This window comes from Alosa sapidissima, chromosome 8, assembly GCF_018492685.1.
Source record: "Alosa sapidissima isolate fAloSap1 chromosome 8, fAloSap1.pri, whole genome shotgun sequence".
NCBI classification, from domain to species: Eukaryota; Metazoa; Chordata; class Actinopteri; order Clupeiformes; family Clupeidae; genus Alosa; species Alosa sapidissima.
In genome coordinates, this window is record NC_055964.1 from 1,492,232 (window position 1) to 1,514,938 (window position 22,707).

General features: G+C 42.4%; 1 protein-coding gene across 2 annotated transcripts in view; it reads left to right on the plus strand.

Moving 5' to 3' along the window:
- Positions 1–22,707, plus strand: part of dnah10 (dynein axonemal heavy chain 10) — a 313,740-nt gene that overhangs the window by 242,293 nt on the left and 48,740 nt on the right. For both annotated transcript variants that reach the window (XM_042101375.1, XM_042101376.1), the window contains 4 exons: positions 3,631–3,848; positions 8,921–9,142; positions 14,015–14,162; positions 20,750–21,029. In XM_042101375.1, the coding sequence (XP_041957309.1) occupies positions 3,631–3,848; positions 8,921–9,142; positions 14,015–14,162; positions 20,750–21,029 (868 nt within the window). The remainder of the gene's footprint in view (positions 1–3,630; positions 3,849–8,920; positions 9,143–14,014; positions 14,163–20,749; positions 21,030–22,707) is intronic.

A 22,707-nucleotide genomic window follows, 5' to 3' on the forward strand; every position in this document is an offset into this window, starting at 1 on the left:
AACGTTGACAATATCGCTCTGACTAAGTGGCTCACACGCACACTAGCTCCGGTATTGCACGCACTGATTCAATACGCTGTAGCTCAAAACTTTTGTTTAAACCATGACCTTTTTCGGACTCGGGGATGACGTATGACATGTTTGCCACCTAGTGGAGTGGATGTCGAACGAAATATGACACCCTATTTGACTAAATCGGCCGTTTTATTCAGTACCCGCATCTTGTCGAGTAAACTCGACAGTGGCGCCTAGAGGGTTAACTGGGCACAATTGTCTGATGGCCCCCCTTCCCCCCAGCCAACGTGAATCGGGTGGTTAGTTAATAGGCCTATCGTGAAGATTTTTCCTGCCATCTAAGGCAGGAGCGCATCTGTGAGGCCAAGCCTCACCAACTAGCTCGTTTGTTTACAACTAACATTCCATTTAATTAAACTGCTTTATAGGCTATGCCAAAATAGTTTTCAACATTTTGAATATTAGTGTCGGGTGAATTGAAATGTTCTCAAAGTAGCCTTATGGCTGAAAGCTGCTTGGGACACCCCCCCCCCCCCCCCCCCCCCCCCCCGTCAAACAATATAACCATACAAACGCGCTTCCTGCACTCATTGTTTCAAAAGGAGTAATTTTGGCTTTGTCAGAACTGAAGAGCTGTGGACGGCACGGCACGGTATGCCCAATGAAAATAAATTAACGCAACGCAACACAACACAACACAGACCCCGCTTCTCTCGCGTCAGTCACTGACATGAACGAAACACAGAACCCGCTTCTCTCACGGCAGTCACTGACAGTAACCTAGAATAAATGCATGGGGAAAAACACTTCCCCATGACAAAGACATCGTAAAACACTGAAAGTTAATATTTTGTCACTAGCAACATTCATCTGTTCTTTGTCAAATGTATTATGTTCCAAGTACCCTATGCGTAATTCTGCTTCATAAAGTTGAACAAATACATTTGCTTATTTCACAGAAAAATATAAATAGCCAGTCAGTGCAGAGTTGGTAAGTTATGGTAGGCCAACTTGCAGTGAACATACAAACAGGGGAAATTATTTCTCTTGCAGCTGAGTAGCCTCAGGTGCGCACGTAGACATAAGGCCGAACATGGAAGCGCCAATGAATCGTGCTCTCACGACAATCGCACCGTTAAATTTAAATAGGTTAACATCACTCTAAGTTCGCCTTCAAGCAAGGAAAACGATGATTTGAAGACATCTGTTTCGTTGGAAGGGCAAGGGGTAGCAACAGGGCAACACAGAGACAGGCCCGATGGCAGGGCTGTTATGAGAGTATTAAAATATGGGATATTCTACGGGAAAACATTAAAACGGCAAGACAGCGGGGAAAGTTAAAATACGTGATAAACACGGAAACAGTTGGCATTCATTGTTTCGGTCCCCGTGCACAGGGATTATTTATCATACTATTAATCACATATGATTATTTGTGAAATTGTGCAAACAGGTGCAACACATTTGAAAAGGAAGGACTGGTAGCATGCAAGCTCACGGGAAAGATTGATTTAAGAACGTTATCACAAAGTGTGTGGCTGTGGCGCGGGCGGAAGACAATTGGCAGGGGAGGGTCATGTCTTTTTTAACAATTCTGTCGGAGGGTCATTGAACAATTTCTAGCAGGCAAGAGAGGGTCATGCAACTTCCAACTGAAGCACTCAAAATTCCTCCGGTGGCCCCTTCAATAAATAACGATCAGTCCCTAGATTGCTGCTGGGCTATATGTCTTGGTTCTATTAACAACTCATTGTCAAACGCATAGCCTATCTCGCGGTTGCATCCATTACAAACAAACATGCAATGTGAACGTCTGGGATTGGGGAGAGCACTAAATGCTCTACTGAATAAGCACGAAGTCAAACCTTTAAATGAAAAACACTCTTTAATAATCCAAAAAAATAAACCGCTAATGAAGTAAACTTGTGACTCGTTTATTGCTTGTAACTCCGTGATACCAGGACGTAACAGGAAGGCATTTGGCTGAGCAACGGAGGTTAATATGCTCCATGTTTTGTCCAAATGATAACTGTCTATCATCGTTGCACTCGGAGAAAACCGGAATGTTTCATTCGTCCCCGTTTCAATCGTCCCGGTTGTAGGCCTACCAACTCAAAACGCAGATAGAACCTTATTATTCTAAGGTAGCGAAATAGCGTTCAGCATGATTCATGCCCAATTAATTCCCCCTGTTAAAGTGTTCGCCTTTGTAGTTTGGTTTCGTGATAGCCTATGATAAACGGCTTATGGCCAAATATGTGAAAACGTTAAAATACAGTAGGCGATAAACCCGGAAAAAGTTGACAGTGATTTTTTCATAATCACTTTGGAGGGTCATAGAAAAATGTATTGCTGGCGAGGGAGGGTCACGTCTTTTTGGACTAATGCTCCCAAAACTCCTCCGGTAGCCCCTTAAATAAATAACGAACAGTCCCTAATGAAGTAAACTTGTGACCATCAAAAATCGTTTATCGCCTGTAACTCCGTGATAACAGGACGTAACAGGAAGGCATTTGGCTGAGCAACGGAGGTTAATATAATACTCTATATTTTGTCCAAATGATGTCTGTCTATCATCGTTGCACTCGGAGAAAACCAGAATGTTTAATTTGTCCTGCGTCTCTACGGCTGCAAACGGGATTCACTCGCAGTTAACCAAATATTTCTTTATTAGGGCAGCGCAGGCATATTTCTGGCTATTACATTATTTCTAAACCAGTCTGCTAAAGTCTGTAGTGAAGTCTGTGTAGGGTTTTCCAGGCTCCATTTCTTTTTACGAGACACCCTGCTCACTTGAGCCATCTACCGGTTGTTTGGGTTGTTGCAGCGTCTCACTGGAAAAATACAAATTAAAGTCGCGTGATACCGCGTGATCCCACGCGCGGACCGCGAGTGAAGCTGGCCAAGTCGAAGCACTGCCCACTGTACGTTGAAGAACTGCCATCTCTTGGAGCATTAAACTGTCGCTGTCATAAGTCCACCGAGTTGCTGATCTGCAAAATCGCCCATGACTTCAGACGGTTATGCTTCCAGTGATCTCTAGACTGCAGTCTAACTGTTACAAATACTAACGGCCTATGTTAATGTTAAATCCTCCGGGTTGGTCTGAAGACACAGCTGTACGCCATATCATTGCCATTGGACTGAGTTGGACTAAGTTAACACGGACTATTTTTTATTTTAATTTCTTATTTATTCATTTTATTACTTGTTAATTTTTGTTTGTTGTCTGTCTTATATGTCTACCGTTAGGTGTCTCGGGTATGCTGGCGATTATACCGCTCCATGAGGCATCTTTTGTCTTGTGTGTGCTGATTATTATTATTATTATTATTATTTTTACCTTGGGTGCTTTGAAAGGTGCTATAACAAATAAAATGTATTATTATATAATATAGATCTATAAGCAATTTTTACAGTCCATAACTTTATTCATGGCCTTTAATGTTTGGAATGTTTTATATGTCTGGATTTTTTGAGTTAATACCAACGTCTGTTGAGAATGTCATATGGATAGTATCATTGGAAATGTTGACGTTTTCAAAACTTATTTCCCCCAATGTATATCACATCAAACAATTTAACTAATGACTAGCATTTTCCTTCTCACTATAGGTGGCAAGGTTGGAAAAGAACTTCTTTCAGAGTAAGCGTGAACTGGAGAGGATCCAGAATGAGCTGGCTGCTATCCAGAAGGAGTTGGGGGCGCTGGGAGAGAAATATGATGCTGCTATGGGTGAGAAACAACTATTACAGGAGGAGGCTGAAGTGATGGAGAGAAGGCTAATTGCTGCTGACAAGCTTATCTCTGGCCTTGGCTCAGAGAATAAACGGTTAGTGAAAGAGCTTCACATAATAATATATTCATCCAGTGGGGTACTACTTAGACTTGCATATTTGTTTTTCTTTCTGCCAGCCTTTACATTGCTGTAGACACAGACATTAGTGGTGTATCAGCAGCAAAGTGATACAATGATTTAATCGTACCAACACCACTCCATTCCATTTAGTTTTTTGTTATGTCATGGGTTGCCTGTGCACATGCGTATCTCATGTTTTTTTTGTTTTTTTCAATATAATGCTCCACCCATATTAGTAAATGTAATACGTTTTGCTCTAACTAGATTGATATGTATTTTATTTGTTTGATTTTAATTTGTTTAATGTCAGATTTTGGACTTCACTGCAAAAACTGCTTATCTAATAAAATCGAACTAAGTGTTATTCATTTTATATCAAGATCAAAAAATGTAGTTGGTATTGTTTTCTGTATAATGACATTTACCTAGCTCAAGTAAGAGTTTGGCTTATTTAAAGACTTCTCATCATGGAAACAAGCAAATATGGCTGCCAGTGCATTGAGCAAATTTGTCTTCATAAGACTCCTTAAAATAAGTTGAACTCTTATTAAATTAAGTCAAAAATTATCTTTCAAGAGAGAGCTAAGTAAGTGTCTTTATACTAAATAAATTAGATATTTTTGCAGCGTGTACAAAGTAGACAGTAAATAAACATTTTTTATTCATTTTTATTATATTATATAAATATTATATTATATAAACATTTTAATTATATGGCTTTGTCAGTATTATTCATGGATTAAAAAAACCAAAACGTAGGATAATCTTCGCGCTTTCAGTCTGTATCATAGACTACTGTACAGACATGTAAACTTTAATAGCGTTTAACCTAGATTAGCATACATAGTCTCTTACCAGTCATTATGTTCTGCCATAGCCTAACTTAGGCTACATGTTGTTTCCATTGAGGTCTCTGAAAAGATATAGCTACACCTTGCATTTCCTTTGCTTATTCCATACCAAGATGATACAAAGAAGGGATGAATATATGTGAACTTTATTTATTTATCAAGTAAGAAGACATGGTGCAACTTCTAAGTATCATATCAGTATCTCACACATTCACCTCCAGTCACTTTTACCGCTGTTTCCTCCGAAGGGGGGTGTGGTTGCCCTAACAGACAGCAAAGAATATTTGCAACAGGCAAGTAAATGGTTGTTGTCATTGTTCTGTAGGCATCCACATGAATGCGCATTGCTAAGATTGGGTGTAGTTAAGCCTATAGGCATAAGTTCAGTTGGTGCAACCGACATAAGACCAGTCTTTAGAATTGAACTTAACAAAGATCAACTTAGCAGTTTGGTCCAGGCATAGCAAAGACTAGTTGGTGCAACCCAGCCCCAGGATGTATCAAATTATGATTAAATTATGTTTCTTAATCAGTCATGGGTGTGTTTTGGACGCAACATCCTTTAAACCAATGAGAATGACATCTGTCATTCCCTTCAACAGCTAGCAGCGCAACTTCAAACAGCACATCAGTATTTTGATAGTCAGCGGTGCATTTGAAGGAATCTGCTTGCAAGTGTTGTTAAGGAGCTGGGCTAGCGTGCAGTAGCCTGAAAGTTGTCGGTTCAATTCCCGGCTTCCACCGCTGTGCCCTTGAGCAAGGCACTTAACCCCAAGTTGCTCTGGGGACAATGTGATCCCTTGTAATAGCTGACATATGTAAGTCACTTTGGTCAAGAAGTGTCTGCTAAATGTAATGTAATGTAATGTAATGTAATGTAAAGTGGTATTCCACTAAACCAAGCTTAACTAAAACCTGTTTGTGACTAGCAGAGTATAGGCTACACGTGTCTACACTCGTCTATTGAACTCATAGGCAAAGCAAAACTAACTTCACCATGGTGTCATAGTCAACGACAAAACAGTTACACACAGTTAATTACTTTCACTATTGACTGACAAGGGACTACCATCGAAAACATGAAAAAAGCAACACTTACCCCTAATAATGTTCCAATAACTGAATAAAAGACCTAAGGATATTTATCCTGCAGAGGAGTTGCTACTTACATCTTGTGACAGTGTGTCTTCAGCTGTGCTTCATATGCAGCTTTTGCTATAGACCAGGTTTTTCTTGGTCAGTGGTGTAATGCTTTTTAGATGGTGTAAGATAGCGATTTTTAGATCATGCGCCAGACCACAACTTATTTCGTGAATTGCCACACCCGCAATTAAAGCGCAACTTTTATTAAAGGGCAAGGCTTAATAAAAGTTTGAGTGTAAATGCCCGTACACACCAGATATGATACGTAATAACGGTGCTAAAATGCGAAACATTTTCACACTCAAAGTGTACACACCGAGTCCAATGCGATTATTTTAATATTTCGCATTTTATTTCGCGCTCACGCCACACAGGTTCACACAGCGACTTTCAGTAAGCAGGGATACCTCATAAAATCATCAAGATGGAACTGTGCATTGGCTTGAGACGTGTTGGTGAAATGAGCTTACGGCCATCCTTCCCATCCCTTGTCTATTCTACTTGTGCTATTTTGATAATTGTGCAGTCGAACCACTGACGGAACACATAGGAGTTGCTAAGGACTGGAGGGGATACAGAGACAGCCTGTAGAAATGAGCATGGGATAAAAACGCACTGCTGCAACAATGGTTAAAATTGATCAGCTTGTATGGTGATGATCAACACACAGCAAAAACTAGCTGCAAGCAGCAATGAGGGGGCCAAGCAGAATAGGCCGGAGTAGCCATGGTGACAAGATAGAACTCAGCTGACACCCGGGATCAACAGGGCTGAGTATTGCCACCGCCTCCGCCAGCCAGCCCCAGCCCGTCCCACCCCGTCCTGCCCTGCCCTGCCCTTGCACGCACGCATTAGAATTAACTGGATGGAACATGTTGTCATCAGTTTCACATCAAAAAATAAAAGATTGATAAAACACATCAGCAACTACACATCAAAATGCAATATTGGTAATTGCAGCACCCCCTACAGGTCAAAGGTCACCAAATTTTTGAGTGTCCTCCTAATGGGGTCATGAATATATGTAGTAAGTTTGGTTATGATACATGGCAGGGTTGCTGAGATATGAGCTCACTTCCTGTTTGGCGGCTTCGCCACCAATTTCGATTGGCTGTTACGGGCGAATGCTTTTGTCAATTGTTCCAGAGAGCAATATATTGATAGGTTATGGTCTGAAGATGGTCTGTGCCAATGTTGGTGAAGATCAGATGAAATTTGCGACCTGTGAAAACCTTTTGATGTTTTTGATTAAATCTAACATGGCGGCCGAATCAATTACGATGACATCACAAGTTGGCCTGGGTCGGCCTAAGGACCTCCAACAGTATTACCAGACACCACTAGTGCGTTTTAATTCTAAGCACAAAAGCAGCTACAGGCCAAAAGGCATGTTTCTTAATTACAGCACCCCCTAGAGGTCAAAGGTCACCAGATTTCGAGAGCCTCCTCCTGATTGGGTCTTGAGTCCATGCACAAAGTTTGGCTTTGATACATGCAAGGGTTGCTGAGATATGAGCTCACTTCCTGTTTGGCGGCTTCGCCGCAAATTTTGATTGGCTGTTACAGCCGAATGCTTCTGTCAATTTGTCCAGAAAGCAATGCACTTATAAGGCATGGTCTGAAGATGTTCTCTGCCAATGTTGGTAAGGATCCGCTGAAATTTGTGCCCTGCGATAACTTTTACGTGTTTTTGATTTAATCCAATATGGCGGCCGAATCAATTACGATGACATCACAAGTTGGCTTGGGTCGGCCTAAGGACCTCCAACAGTATTACCAGACACCACTATTGCATTTTAATTCTAAGCACAACAGCAGCTACAGGCCAAAAAGCATGTTCCTTTATTACAGCGCCCCCTAGAGGTCAAAGGTCACCAGATTTGTTGAGCTTCCCCGTGATGGGGTCCTGAGTTCATGTACTAAGTTTGGTTGTGATAGATGAATGGGTTGCTGAGATATGAGCTCACTTCCTGTTTGGCTGCTTCGCCGCATATTTCAATTGGCTGTTACGGGCGAACGGTTTGAGTTCCGAAGACGAAAAGGAATAACTTTTGTGAGGCTTGATTTGAAGATCAAGTGTGTCAGGTTTGGTGTCGATCGGACAAAATTTGTGACCTTTGAAGACTTTTTAGTGTTTTTAATGAAATCCAAAAGGGCGGAAAATCCATAATGGCGGAAAATGACGTCACAGGGTGCGTTGAACTCGGCTTGGTCCAAGGATTCTAGCAATACCTCATTTTTGACAATCGGGTCAACGGGTCAAAAGTTACGTGCGTGAATGCACATCCAACTTTGACCTATTGGTGGCGCTAGAGCGCTCAAGGTGCCGTTATGAAACTTGGTGAAATTAATCATGAGACTGTCCCCAATCAGTGTGCCAAATTTCAGAACTTTTCACCAGACGGTTCTATGGGCTGCCATTGACTTCAATGACAGAAGCGTAATAAGAAGAAGAAGAAGAAAACTAACAAACACAATGGGTGCCTTCGCAGCTTCGCTGCTTGGCCCCCAATAATGATATCCTACCAGTTATTAGCTTACCTTTATAAGATATATTTTTTGACTCCCAAAATGGCGGCGTTAATATCTCTATTCTGGTTGTTATGGGAACAATAAGGTGTAGTGACATAGGTCAGAAACCTCAATAGTAGTATGTAAAACCTGACAAAACGGAGAGACCAGTAAGTTACACCCTATCTTAAAACCACTGCCTCTTACTGGTCTTGGTTCTACACTCTGCTGTTCTGCTGTCAATTTGCTATGACCTGCTGATGGGCTATCCTGTATAGGGCTTTGTGGTGCAGTGGTTAGCAATGTAGCTTACAACATGAAAGATGCAAGTTCAATTTCCAAGCATTGCAGGATTTACCTAAGTTTAGCATCTCAATTCTCAAAACACATTTGGGCCTGCTGTTGCCATTGTGCCTCATAAATGCAATGTTCAGAAACTGCTTGGACCCCGTTCATTGCTGCTTGCAGCTTTATGTATTATTGTTACTGTTTGTTGCAGAGTTCTCAAGATTATCTATTTTTTTCTGTTTCTATGAGCAGCTGGACAGATGACCTAGAAGAACTTAAGATCCGGCGGATTCGTCTTCTGGGTGATTGCTTGATATGTGCAGCCTTCTTGAGTTATGAGGGAGCCTTCAGCTGGGTCTTCCGGAATGAGATGGTGAATGATGTGTGGCAAAAGGATGTACTAGAGAGAAAAATTCCTCTCAGTCAGCCCTTCAAAATTGAGAGTCTACTCACAGACGAAGTGGAGATCAGTAGGTGTGTTTGCATTTTTAATCATCATCATCACTTACCAACAAAGACTGTTTATTTGGTATTTCCATGTGTCACACTAGTTCACCTGCATGTAGTCAGAATCAGAATCAGCTTTATGGGCCAGGTTTGCGTAAACAAACAAGAAATTTGACTCCAGTTAAACTTTGCTCTCAAAGTACAACACTCACTTAACATATAAGAATAAAAACAAACAAACATAAAAAGAGTAAAAAGAATAAAAACAGAACAGTAATAATAGAATGAAGGGCAGTAGAATATGGCTTTGTATGAGAATGAATACAATATTTGCAAATAAATAAATAGACACTATGGGTGGTATAGGGTAATGCAATCACCAGGGGGTGGGGGGGTCTGGGGATATCCGCCTCCTTGTTGTCCCTGTCAAGGTTGCCAAGTCGTGGACAGTCAACAGACACACGCAAGATGCAATATACAGCTGAAAAAGGGTGGGAATAGTGCAATGTCAGTATAGACCAGGGGTGGGCAAACTTTTTGGCTCAAGGGCCACATTGGGTTTTGAAAACTGGCCGGCGGGCCGCATACCAACCCCCCCCCCACGACAAACACATAAAAAAATACATTTATTATAGCCTATAATTTAGTATGAAAAGTATTTGTTTTAAAATATGAATTGCTTAAAAATGCTGCTAATTTTATGCTCTTTAACAAATGTATAAATTGTGCACTGTCGCTTTAAGACAGTCGCTTTAATTCACGTTTATTTGATCTTCTGCCTGCTCCGCTATGGCTATCGCTGTACTGGGCCCTCTCACAGTTTTTCAATGGTCAGTAGTGGGAACTACTGTTGCCTTCAAAGTTTCTTATAAGAAGGAGATATCAATTATCAACAATGACAAGCGAGCTGGAACCTGCGGCTCTCTCTCCCTCTTGTGAGTGCAGACGCGTTCCCAATTAAATGGATCGCATATAATGTTCACGTTAGATCTGCTGCAAAGGAGATAACTAAGATCTAACTTAGTTTAACATGATGTTATCTCTATTTAACATGATGTTTTGACATTGACATAATGTTCTCTAAGGAGAGTGAAAAGCAGTTTAAAGCTAACCAACGTCGTCTCTATCGCAGGAAAAAAATAGCGAGCAGCCTGATAACCAAATGAAATGCTCGGCGGGCCAGATGAAAGTGCTTGGCGGGCCGGATCCGGCCCGCGGGCCGCAGTTTGCCCACCCCCGGTATAGACTGAGGTTTAAGATTAAAGGAGCCGTATGTAAGAAAAATATTAATCATAAAATGGCCCTGATATTTCACTAGACATGAAGAAATCATGTTCATTTCAAATACTTATATCACTGACAACAGTAGTCCGGCCAGGATATTGTCATTTAAAAAGTGAAGTTGCAGCCCTTAACTGATGTGTTTTGTCATGTCATGTTGTGTTTTGGCCTGATGTGCCACCCTCCACCTATCTACTAATCACGAAGTCAGTAGTGTTTCGCCATCCGGGTTGGCAACCTCGAGTCAGGGGGGAGGGGGAGGGGATACACCGCTCTTCAGTATTTTGAAAGTGATTGCAGTACCAGTTTTGCCCACAATCTTACATATGGTTCCTTTAAATATAAATATAGTGCAAGACAGTTCAATGCAATGATAATGTATTAATAACACTATTGTAACTGTAAGGTTGAAGTACACATGAGGTAGATGAGCAGAACAGTGTTGATTGACTTTGTTCAGTGTAATGGCTTCTACAGTACATACTCGCCACTCCCGACTGGTAACGTGGCAATGTGAGCGGCGTAACCATTTATACTTGTGCGTGGTGGTCGCGACACTAGTTGCAATATTCTCCTGAATTGGCATTGGCCTCAATGGCAGTAAAAACTACCCTCTGTGATGATACTTCAGACTTCGGTTGCTGCTATTCACAACTACCATCATTACCATCTAGTTTCCAAAGTGTGTGCAGCTAAATACTGTAGATAGATAGATACTTTATTCATCCCGAGGGAAATTTTAGCTAGCTGGCTGGTGCTGAGAGATGAGTTTGTGTAATTTCTTAAGGTGGAAAGAGGTTTTTTTTTTCAGGTCTTAGATATCCTTTGGTTGAAAATACATATCTTTGTTACCTTTTGCTAGATTATTGGCATGTCCCTGGGTCCTAGTTCTTTCATCTTACTTCCCTGTGTTACATCTCTCTCTGGTAGCTTCATTAACTTATCCAGCAAACTATTTAAAAATCAGAACTCTCGCTGGTAACCTAGCCAGGTTAATTTCCCTCTCTTCTCCAACTGACTATTCAAACATCATGTTTATTTAAGATGTGGGCTAGGCTATATGAAATGCCTGAATGTGGTTGATGTCTGTATAGAGGCCGCATGCTCCATGATCTTGGCTTCAAGCTCATCCTGCTTGTCGCGCGCATCTGAAAAAAAATATCCTGTGCACAACCTGCCTGCGCGAGGCTGAAATTTCTCGTGCAACAGAGGAAATGACACAATTTTGACGTCACATTGTCACGCTACCGGTCGGGAGTGGCGAGTATGTAGTACCCTTAAGGGTGGGGGCTGTTACTGAGTGTTCAACAGAGTGACTGCTTGGGGGAAGAAGCTGTCTTTGTGTCAGCTGGTTTTGGCAAACAATGCCCTGTATCATCTATGAGAAGGAAAGAGGGTGAACAGTTTGTGACCAGGATGTGAGGGGTCTATAGAGATTTTTGCTGCCCTTTTCCTGACCCTGAACCAGTACAGGTCCTGGATAGAGGGAAGGTCAGCTCCAATGATCCTCTCTGTAGCCATAATTATCCGTTGCAGTTTGGCCCTGTCCCGTTTGGTGGCAGACCCAAACCAGACAGTGGTGGAGGTGCAGATGCCAGACTGAATGATGGCTGAGTAGAAAGTGGTCAGCAGCTCCTTAGGCAGATTATACTTTCTTAGCTGTCTCAGGAAGTATAACCTTTGCTGGGCCTTTTTCTGGATAGTGTTGATTTGGAGAGACCATTTTAGGTCCTGTGAAATGGTTGATCCCAGGAATCTAAAGGAATCCACATTGGACACTGTGTCGTTCTGAATGGCGGGGGGGGGGGGGGGGGGGGGTACTTCTCCTAAAGTCCACGGTCATCTCCACAGTCTTCTTGGGGTTAAGCTCCAGGTGGTTCAGACTGCACCACTGGACCAGCTGTCTGTCTGCCTGTACGCAGACTCATCACCATCCTCGATCAAACCAATGACGGTGGGCCCAGCAAAGGTTATACTTCCTGAGACAGCTAAGAAAGTATAATCTGCCTAAAGAGCTGCTGATCACTGTCAAACTTCAGGAGTTTTACAGATGGACTCTTTGAGGTGCAGTCATTAGTGTAGAGGGAGAAGGGGAAAGGACACACCCCTTTGACGCCTGTACTGATGGACCGGGTTTTGGATGAGATGCTCCCCAGTCTGACATGCTGCTGCCTGTCAGTCAGAAAGCTGATGATCCACTGACAGGTAGAGGCAAGCACTGAGAACTGGGTGAGCTTCTGATGTAGGAGTTCAGGCATGATGGTGTTGAATGCCGAGCTGAAGTCCACAAACAGGATTCCGGCATACGTCCCTGGGGAGTTGAGGTAGTGCAGGATGAATTGCAGTCCCATATTGACGGCATCATCCGCCAACCTGTTTGTCCATTAGGCAAACTGCAGCAGGGGTCCTGTTATGTCCTTCAGATGGCTCAACACCAGTCTTTCAAAGGATTTCATGACCACAGAAGTCAGGGCAACGGGCCTGTAGTCATTTAATCCTGTGATGGAGGATTTTTTGGGGACTGGGATGATGGTGGAGCGTTTGAAGCAGGAGGGCACTTCACACAGCTCCAGGGACTGGTTAAAGATCTGCATGACGATTGGCGCCAGCTGTTCAGCACAGACACGCAGACAAGAGAGGGACACACCATCAGGTCCTGGAGCCTTCTTGGTTTTCTGCTTCTGAAAGAGCTGGCACACATCCTTCTCGAAGATTGTTAATGCAGGTGGGGGGAGGGGGTTGGGTGTTGAGGGGATGCCTATTGTGCATGAGGGGTGTGATAATGGGTGCTTTTCAAACCTGCAATAAAAGTCATTCAGGTCATCAGCCAGTCTGGGATTTTCTGCAGGATGATGGTCTCTTGTAATTTGTGACCTGTTGCAGGCCTTTCCAAACTGTTGCCGGGTCGTTAGCAGAGAGGCAGTCAGAAGCAAAAGGACAATCTCATTTAACATGGGAATCAAACCTACAACATCGGGACAACAAGTCACCTGGTTTAGCCACTATAGCATTGATCAATATGCTAATCTCTGCAGTCTATGAAGATCATAACGCTAGCATATCAAAACGTAAACACTCAAATTAACATAAATAGCAAAAATGAGCCCAACAGGGGAGGTCTATTTCTCTTTGATATCATAATTAAGCCAACAACAACATAGCACAATCATTGAGTCACAAGAAACATGACCACTTTATGATTTTTGATTAGGTTCCTGTCCTATCATTTGACACTGACGACATCACTTACCGGAACTACCAAGTAACGACACAAATATGACTGCTCAGGGACAGTAATTCCAACCTTTTTGCGATTGAGAATTCAAACTAAGCTTTCTAGAAACACCAAATCCAAGAACTAGGGTTCTAACTACAAAGGTTGCGCCGGAACTAACTACGCTTTCCAAACGCACCCCTGTAGTAGCTGTGGTTTCAGGACTTTGGCTTTTGAAGACCTTGATGGGATATTGTTGCTTTGTTTACACCAAATTCATAACCAGGGTTTTACATGAAATAAGACTCATCATAAGTAATATAGGAAATAGTTGAATTTGTGTGATGGGATTTCATGTTTGCATTCCTGGAGGGACTGAAAATGACACTATTTTTTTTTTTTAGATGGGGCTCAGAGGGCCTACCCCCTGATGAATTGTCAGTGCAGAATGGAATTCTTACTACAAGAGCAAGCCGCTTCCCAATGTGTATCGACCCCCAGCAGCAGGCCCTCAACTGGATTAAGAAGAAAGAGGAGAAGAACAACCTTAAGGCACATATTTCTGACATGTTGACAATTATTTTGTTATTATTGTTTTGAATTAATTTGAATTGGACGTACTATAATGTATGATCAAAATCAAGGGCCTCACTACTGAAACTTCTTATCTCAGTGTAGGATGACGTTTAGGATTTTTGGTATTGCAAAAACGTGTTATCTGTAGGGGTGTAATGTGTAATGGTACACAAAAATATTCAGTGCGTACCTCGGTGTTCAAATCACGGTTTGGTTTATTTTCGGTACAATAAGCCTTTAAGTACTGCTAGTCTAACATTCACTGAAAATATTGCTGATACTCAAGACATATAAGCCTGCTTTGATATACTGTCAGCTGCCATTTTCAATAATGTATTTCTAATCAAGTCTGGTTTGTTTGTCCGAGTTTCACACGGTAACAATGGGGGGCGGGGCTTAGCGACAGGTCAATTAAGACTGGGACTACTATCACTTGGGGGTCAAATATGAGAAAATGCTGGTAAAGAGGGTATTTTGCCTACTATTTGGGTGCTGATTCTGAATATCATATTTATTTAGCTGAATTTTTAGTTTTAAACCTGCTAATTAGCATTTGCGGCCTAAAACTGGCCTCCATAGGCAACATAGAACGGGTGAATTGGGTAAAAAATTTAACTCCTTGATATTCTTATGAAACTTCACTAGTTGATTATTTATGTTGAGACAATATTTTTAATACGTTTTCTGAAAATATATGTTTACGGATGTAGTTTAACAATACCTCATTAATTATGCATTAATTTGCATACATTTCAATTACAGACATCTGGACATTGGATTAGATAACATTGGATGTAGTTAAGTTCAGGTTTGCCTTCAGAACTTTTTCTAGATTCAGAGCCTTAAAAGAATGGCTTGTTCAAGCGCCAGTCCTCGGTTATGCCGATTTCAGTCATCCCTTTATCTTAGAGACTGATGCAAGCCATGCAGGTTTGGGGGCAGTTCTGTCACAGGAGAAGGATGGGTTACGGCGACCAATAGCCTTTGCTAGCCGGGGCTATAGTGCCATGAAACTCAAACTCCTTGCAGTCAAGTGGGCAATCACAGAAAAAATTTGCGAGTATCTCCTAGGCAACAAATTCATTATGTACACCGACAACAATCCCCTCCAATACCTGCAGTTAGCTAAACTGGGCGCTCTGGAACAGCGCTGGATTTCTCAGCTTGCCCTCTTTGATTACAACATTGTCCTGGGACAGCTAATTGCAATGCTGATGCCCTTTCTAGGCTCCCCACAAGCCCCACTAACATTTTGCGATCTGTGTTACATGGCCTGGACGTCCCCCTGCCGATTGCCATAGCCAACATGCAAGCCTCGAGTGCACCTATCCAAGACTCTTGGGTGGCAGAATCTTGTATGGTGGACACCATCCCTGGTCGAACCAAAAGAGACCTGAAAGTCCTGCAAGAGACTGATCCCTGTAATTCCAGATGTCTGTGGTTTTGGCAACAGGGATGACCACCTACCCTAAAGACAGGAGGAATGAACCAAGGGAAGTCCAGCAGCTGATAAAGCAGTGGCCCCAGATACAGAAAGTGGATGGGACCTTGTACCGAGCGATCCAGGCTTCTCCTTTCAGGGATCCAGTGCTGCAGCATTTACTGCCCAAGGTGTGCTCACTAGCCTACACAACAACCATGGCCATCATGTGGTGGACAGAACCACAGATCTGGCCCCAGATGTGGCATGAGGTGCAAAAGTGGTGTACTGAGTGTGAGCACTGTGTGGTTGCTAAAGCAAAACAACCCAAAGCCAGAACCTTCATGGGAAATCTGTTAGCCACTAAGCCTTTGGAGATAATCGCCATTTACTCTCTTTGATCGGCTAGCAGAGGACTAGAGAATGTTCTGGTAGTCACAGATGTTTTCTCAAAGTTTACCCAGGCCTTTCCCACCCATGAGAGCTTCCACCGTTGTTTAGATTCTAACTGAGAGATGGTTCTATGTGTATGGCGTGCCAAGGAGAATGCACTCCGAGAATGCACGCAGCTTTGAGGGGGAGCTGTTGAAACACCTGTGTGACATCTAGGGCATAACAAAGAGTAAAACCACCGCTTATCATCCAGAGGGGAAGGTCAATACGAACGTTTCAACAGGACACTTCAAGACTTACTCAGGGCCCTTGGTTTACCCCCTGAAAAGAAGTGTAAATGGTCCCAGTTGCTCCCTCAGTTCCTGTTCGCCTATGATACCATCATATACCAGTCCACACAGCACTCCCCATACGAGCTGATGTTCAGTCAGAAGCCACAGTCACCAGTCGACCACTTACTTGGAAATACTGGAGGTGACCACGGGAACAGTCCACCGACTGATTGGGTGGTGCAACATCTAGAGTATCTGACTTCTGTCTATGCTAGTGCTAGACACTTAGAAGAGGCTGCGGCATGTCGTAGTCGTGGTGGTTGTGACACCATACCGATATTACCACCTTGCACTCTAATCTTTTGCAAGAATCTTTTTCACAGTCGCCACAAAATCCAGTCCACCAAGTATGAAATTGAGGAGTGTCTAGATGGAATTGCCACACACTATAAGATCAGGCTGTATGGGGAAGAGGGCCCCCATGCATCGCTCCGAACCTTTTCCCATCAGTTAAGATTCATCCAGCCTTCCAGCACTGGATGCTTCACAGCCTCATGGGCGTATCGGGACAGAGCCAGGCCTCGGTAACCCTGCAGATGGAGACCTGTTAAGGGTAGCCATAGTCCACACCAGGACTAGTGCTTAGCATCACAGTGACCAAGATGGTGTCAACTCTAGCCATGATCAGCTGTCCCAGGCTCATTTGAAGGGCATACCCCCAGGTAACCCTGAAGTTGGAGACCAGCTAAGGGTAGCTGTAGCCATAGCTCACATCAGGACTAGCACTGAGCCTCCCAGGGGCCAAGATCAGAATCATTTTATTGTCAAGTTTTTTTTTCTTTTCCACACGAAAAAGAAAAGATAGGAATTTGACTTGGTGAAATGGTGCAAGACACATAAGAAGTATTTAAATACAATATAATATAATATAGGCCTATACATACAAATATGACAAAGTGCAGATGCAGGGACAAAAACACTATGCAGAAAGGGGGCTATGTTTTGTTGAGGAGACCAATTGCAGAGGGGAAGAAACTGTTTTTGTGGCGTGAGGTCCTGGTCATGATGGACCGCAGCCTACTGCCAGAGGGGAGTGTCTCAAAAAGACTGTGTACAGGGTGGGAGGGGTCTGCAGCAATCTTTCCTGCCCACCTCTGGGTCCTGGAGGTGTACAGACTTTGGAGAGAAGACAGGCTGCAGCCTGTCGCGCTGAAGTCTTCCCCTATTCTTGGCAGTGCCAGCAGCATACCAGATGAAGATGGAGGAAGTGAGGATGGATTCTATGATGGTAGAGTAGAAGTGCACCAACATCGAATTTCCTCAACTGCCTCAAGAAGTACACACAATGTGGACCGACACCTGGAGCGCTCTGTGTGTGTGTGTGTGTGTGTGTGTGTGTGTGTGTGTGTGTGTGCGTATTTGTACAGTGTTTTGGGCAATAGGGAGGACTTGTGGGGGATGTTAGTAAGCATCAGAAGCCAAAAGAAAAAAGATGGTGTTAATTTTAGCCTTGACCAACTGTCAAAGGCTTATTTGGAGAGCGTACCAGATGTCCAACCCCCCACAAACAGCACCAACCACCCAGCAGCGGCACCATTTAGCACAGACACTTTGGAAGAACCAGAGCTGGACCCAAACATGGCAGCAGGTAAATATTTTCCAATCGTGCGCCCCCTGGAGGAGTTGGGTCTAGACCCTGATCCGGTTCTATCCAGCCAACATTCCACTCATAATACTGCCGGACAGCATTCAAACCCCTTCCACAATCTGATTCACATGAGTTCTCTGCCAGTGTACTAGAAGTAATGTTTTCCCCATCCCCTTCAGGCCTTGGCAGTAGATAGATATGCTACCGGGACGGTGAACTAGGGATGTATGTGGAAAGGCTGACCTGCAGTGCTGGTGCACACGCCCACTCGTGGGTGGTGATCAGATACGTAGTTTCCTCTCTGGGAGAACAATGCCGGTCATTTGAATTGTTTGGCGCATAGGTGCTTGTGGTTGTTGTCGCTGGAAGAATACGGCTTTATTCTAAGACTGGTGACTGTAGAGTGTGCTGTTGCCATTGTGCTGGCGTTTTAGCAGGCTTCCAAAAGTCGAGGTGCGTTGTTGCTGTTACCTGCTGCTTTTAAAGAGAGCAAATGCACACGGTTTAGTGTTTTACACTGTTTTCCCTTGTGTTATTTGTTTTTTGTATTAGTTTAGGCTGTGAGAGGGCCAACTGTGGTTTGTCTGTTTGGTTGTAACTTTTCTTTATTCTTTTTTTGTTTGTATTCTTTTATTTGTTCATTTTGCCTACTGCTACTTAACTACCCATTCCATACGGGTTCTGCGCAGCCTGGTAGCACTCTGCCTATGACATTTCACAGCTGTTTCACATGTTGCCACACAGATTTATGGGTACTAGCCAGCTTCACTGCAATCTTACCAAGCGTTATTAATGTTATATTAAGATGAAAAAAACAGTTTGTTATTGTTTTTAGTATAAAGAGACTTACTTAGCGCTCTCTCGTAAGATCACTTGCTTAACACCAGTGTTGTAGTACTCGAGTCCGAGACTCGAACTAGAGTCCGAGTCATTAGCTAAATTTAGAGACTCGTGACTTGACTTGGACTTGAGCACTGAATGACTCGAACTCGGACTCGTGCATTCGCACTCGCGATGACTCGTCGAGGACTCGACTTTTTTTTGTAATATATCATAAGGCTATAATTGTAGTATGTCATTAGGCTATAATTTGCTATATGATTTTAATATCTAAATTATTTGTAATACTAATTTGAGTTCAAGTTAGGCTACTGATTCGTGTCATACACCGCAAGTCACATCATGTTCACATGCAAAGCAAACTAACGTTAACTTTAACACCAAAATGCCTGGAGACATGGCCGCCGCTATTTCAATGTAGTATTGCCAGGCAATATTAGTTCTCATACATTACATGACATTACCTAAGATTACACTCAGCCTAGGCTAAACATCACACACTGCTGCTGGATAGCTGATCATCGTGACTTGGTGAACAGTGTTTTTCCTGACTGACGCGAGAAGCGAGGTTCTATTCATTAATTTTCATTTGGAGCGTGCCCTGCCGTGCTTCTGTCTGTTAATTTGCAGCAGGCTATTATCGGATGAAAGAAAAATAAACTAAAAGTTTTCCCGATCCAGATATAGCATAGGCCTACTTCTTAATTTTGGTGTCATAAACTATGGAAGCATAACATTAAATTGCCTAGTAGAGTGTCCATGTAGAGTGTCAATTAAGGCCTACGTGTCTGTGCAAGTGAAACTGACAAACTGAACCTCTCGTGGGATGATCTGCATCTCCGTTAACCGAGTTTTCTAACTAACCTAGTTTTCATCTCTATTGTTGACATGAAATATGTCTCCATAGTGTCAGTGAAGTGATAACATTATGCAGTTGCAGGTAGCCAGTGTTCACGTCACAGGAGTCAGAAAGAAGCTACCAAGACGGACCCTGCTCTTTTTCTGTTCCTCCCAAACTGCGCTAAAATTGTGTAGGCTATTTAACAGCCAGAATTTTGAAAAAAATGCCCGGGGAGGCCCTTTTATGATCCACACTACCTCTTACAAAATAGGCCTACTCCAACGTCCATCTAGCTCTTGTGAAGTATGAACTTCTACAACACTGCCTATACAATTGTCAGCAGTCTGTAACAGCATAATGTGACTTAATGGCCTGTATGATTGGGATGTGGATTGCTCATTTATTATGAGTAGGCCTATAGGCTATGGTATGGCTATGGTATGGTATTCTCTCCGATATAATAAATACAACACATTGGGTTTGGCAAGAAATTTAGCAATACTACTTTCACACAAGTGATGGCACCCCTGCTTGGAGACAGAAGATTGTCCGTTTTGCTTTTGCTTTTAAGGATTTCATCTGCAATGGGAAAAAATGGAATGACATGTAGGCTATGCTTACTTTAGTGCTAGACTTGGACTCAACTTGATCAATAGGGACTCGACTCGGACTCGAGGTGGATCAATAGTGACTCGACTCGGACTTGACTCGGATGAGTAGTGGACTCGACTCGGAATTTTTTTTTTTATGACTTGGACTTGACTCGGACTTGAACACTGGGGACTCGAACCTGGACTCGGACTCGAGGCATAGTGACTTGACTACAACACTGCTTAACACTGTATGATTTTCTTTGATAAATGTTTTTTGCAGTGTTCAAGGATACATCGATGCTGCCTTCAAAAGCGTATATCTTAGAAGGCAGGAAGAAGAGTTTTTTTGGTTTCGAACAGCACTTGTTGCCTCACTCCCCTGTTAGATATCTTAAAAGGCAGCAGGTTTTTTTTTTTGAACAGACTATGTTAACACCTAATTAAATAAATCTATTACAAAACTGCCTTCCACCACACAAGTTGGTGTCACTGTTTTGCAAACTTTGACAGACAATAAAACTGTTCCTTATTTTGAATGTTTCATTTGTTTTTCTAGATTTCCTCGTTCAATGATCCAGACTTTCTGAAACAACTTGAGATGGCCATTAAATATGGCTTCCCCTTCCTCTTCCAAGATGTTGATGAATACATTGACCCAGTCATAGATAATGTTCTGGAGAAAAATGTGAAAGGAGCAGAGGGTCGTCAGGTGATTATCCTTGGTGACAAAGAAGTGGACTATGATCCCAACTTTAAGCTCTACCTTAACACCAAACTGGCCAACCCCAAGTACTCCCCTGCTGTCTTTGGAAAGGCCATGGTCATAAATTATACAGGTAGGAATATCGGTAACACTTTATTTTACAGGGTCCTTGTTCCAGAGTATCTACATAAAGAAGTACAGTGTAACAACCTATGTAACAATATATAATATCAGGTATCTATGTTGTCCATACATAATGTATTATTGTGCACCTACAGATCATTAGTACATATGTGATAAGAACTGCTTATTACAATACTTCAAAGTGGGCCCTCTCTTTGAAGGAAAAAAAGACTATGGGGTGAAGTTTGGGACTCTTTACACCGCAACATTAAAGTGTATATCTGAAGTAAAAACAACCATTTACAGTAGTTAACAAGTTCAAACATTTGAGTTTTGAGCAAAACCATTTTTGCATTAACACGGAATGGGCTTTATAGTGAAAGCTAGCACGTCAAAAAACAAATGCTATTTTATACCACTGACAATGCTCAACATATAATTATAGTGTTAAGTGTTATTAAGTAAATGTTGTGTTATTACTGATCATGTAAAGATTTTGCTGTGGCACCACCACTGAATATATTGTGGGGGAATCAGTGCATTCCAATGTGCCAGTCTTCTGAAATTTGATAAAATTATAAAATTAATACAAATCATAATCAATGAAATTATAGAATTTCAAAGGTACTGACTGTGGACATGTTGACAGCATCTCAACAGTAGTTCTAAGCTTAGATGTCATGCCTACTCCAACAACCATAGGCACCTCATTGCCGTGTGTGTATTCAAGACAGATCTTACAGAAATATTCATAGCTCCCTCAATACACATTTGCGTTTATTCTTATTCCTATGTAAACATTTATATTTAAAGGAGAAATCCGGCCGATTTTAACACAGAGCTCAGTTGATCATGTTCACAGAATACTGTCGATCAGAAAAAACATGAAAAAAATCGGTGCTGTCTGATGCGAGTTAGCCGGCTAGCAGCAAAAGCAGCCAAAGTGCTTACAAGCTAGTTTATGGAGCATGTTCTAAACTGTACTTTTGTACCTCCTAACAGACTCAAAATGTCATGACAAGTGCTGTGCAACATGAACAGGGCCCTTACATGACACCACTCAGCATGTTCAACCCAATAATTGTGAAGGAACAGTATAAATCGACAATATAAATAAAACAGTATAAACTAGAAAATGTAATCCAGGGGCACTAACAGTGTATGAAAACGATTGTATGCTTAAAGCCTGAGACCAAGTAGATAGTTTAAAAAGTTAAATGTAGATAGTGTAATGGATGTTGATAGACAGAAAGTTTAATGGATGTTGATGGGCAGATTGTTTCATCGATGTTGATAGATTAATAGTTGATAGTTGATAGTTTAATGGGTGGATGAGTGAATGGTTTGAAGAAGATGGATACTGTATATAGACTGGATGGAAGGAATGTGCCTTATATCCTTGTAGAATTGAGAGACACAGTGAGAGTTGGCCTAGTTGAGCAGAAAGCAGTTGATACAGGTGCAATCAGTTAAATTGGCTCTTTGAGGAGGCCTAGTTGAGCAGCTGGCAGTTGCCAGTGCCTCTCTCCCTTTCCATCCTGTCTGCACTGGGTTCAATCGGTTGACTGTCCAGCTGGGAGATTGAGGCTTTGTGCTAGCTACAATTTTGCTCCTGTAAAGCCAGCATCTACGCTGAAGCTCGCCGTGTTTGTGAAGCAGTGGGGATTTCCTATCGGAAGCCTTATTTG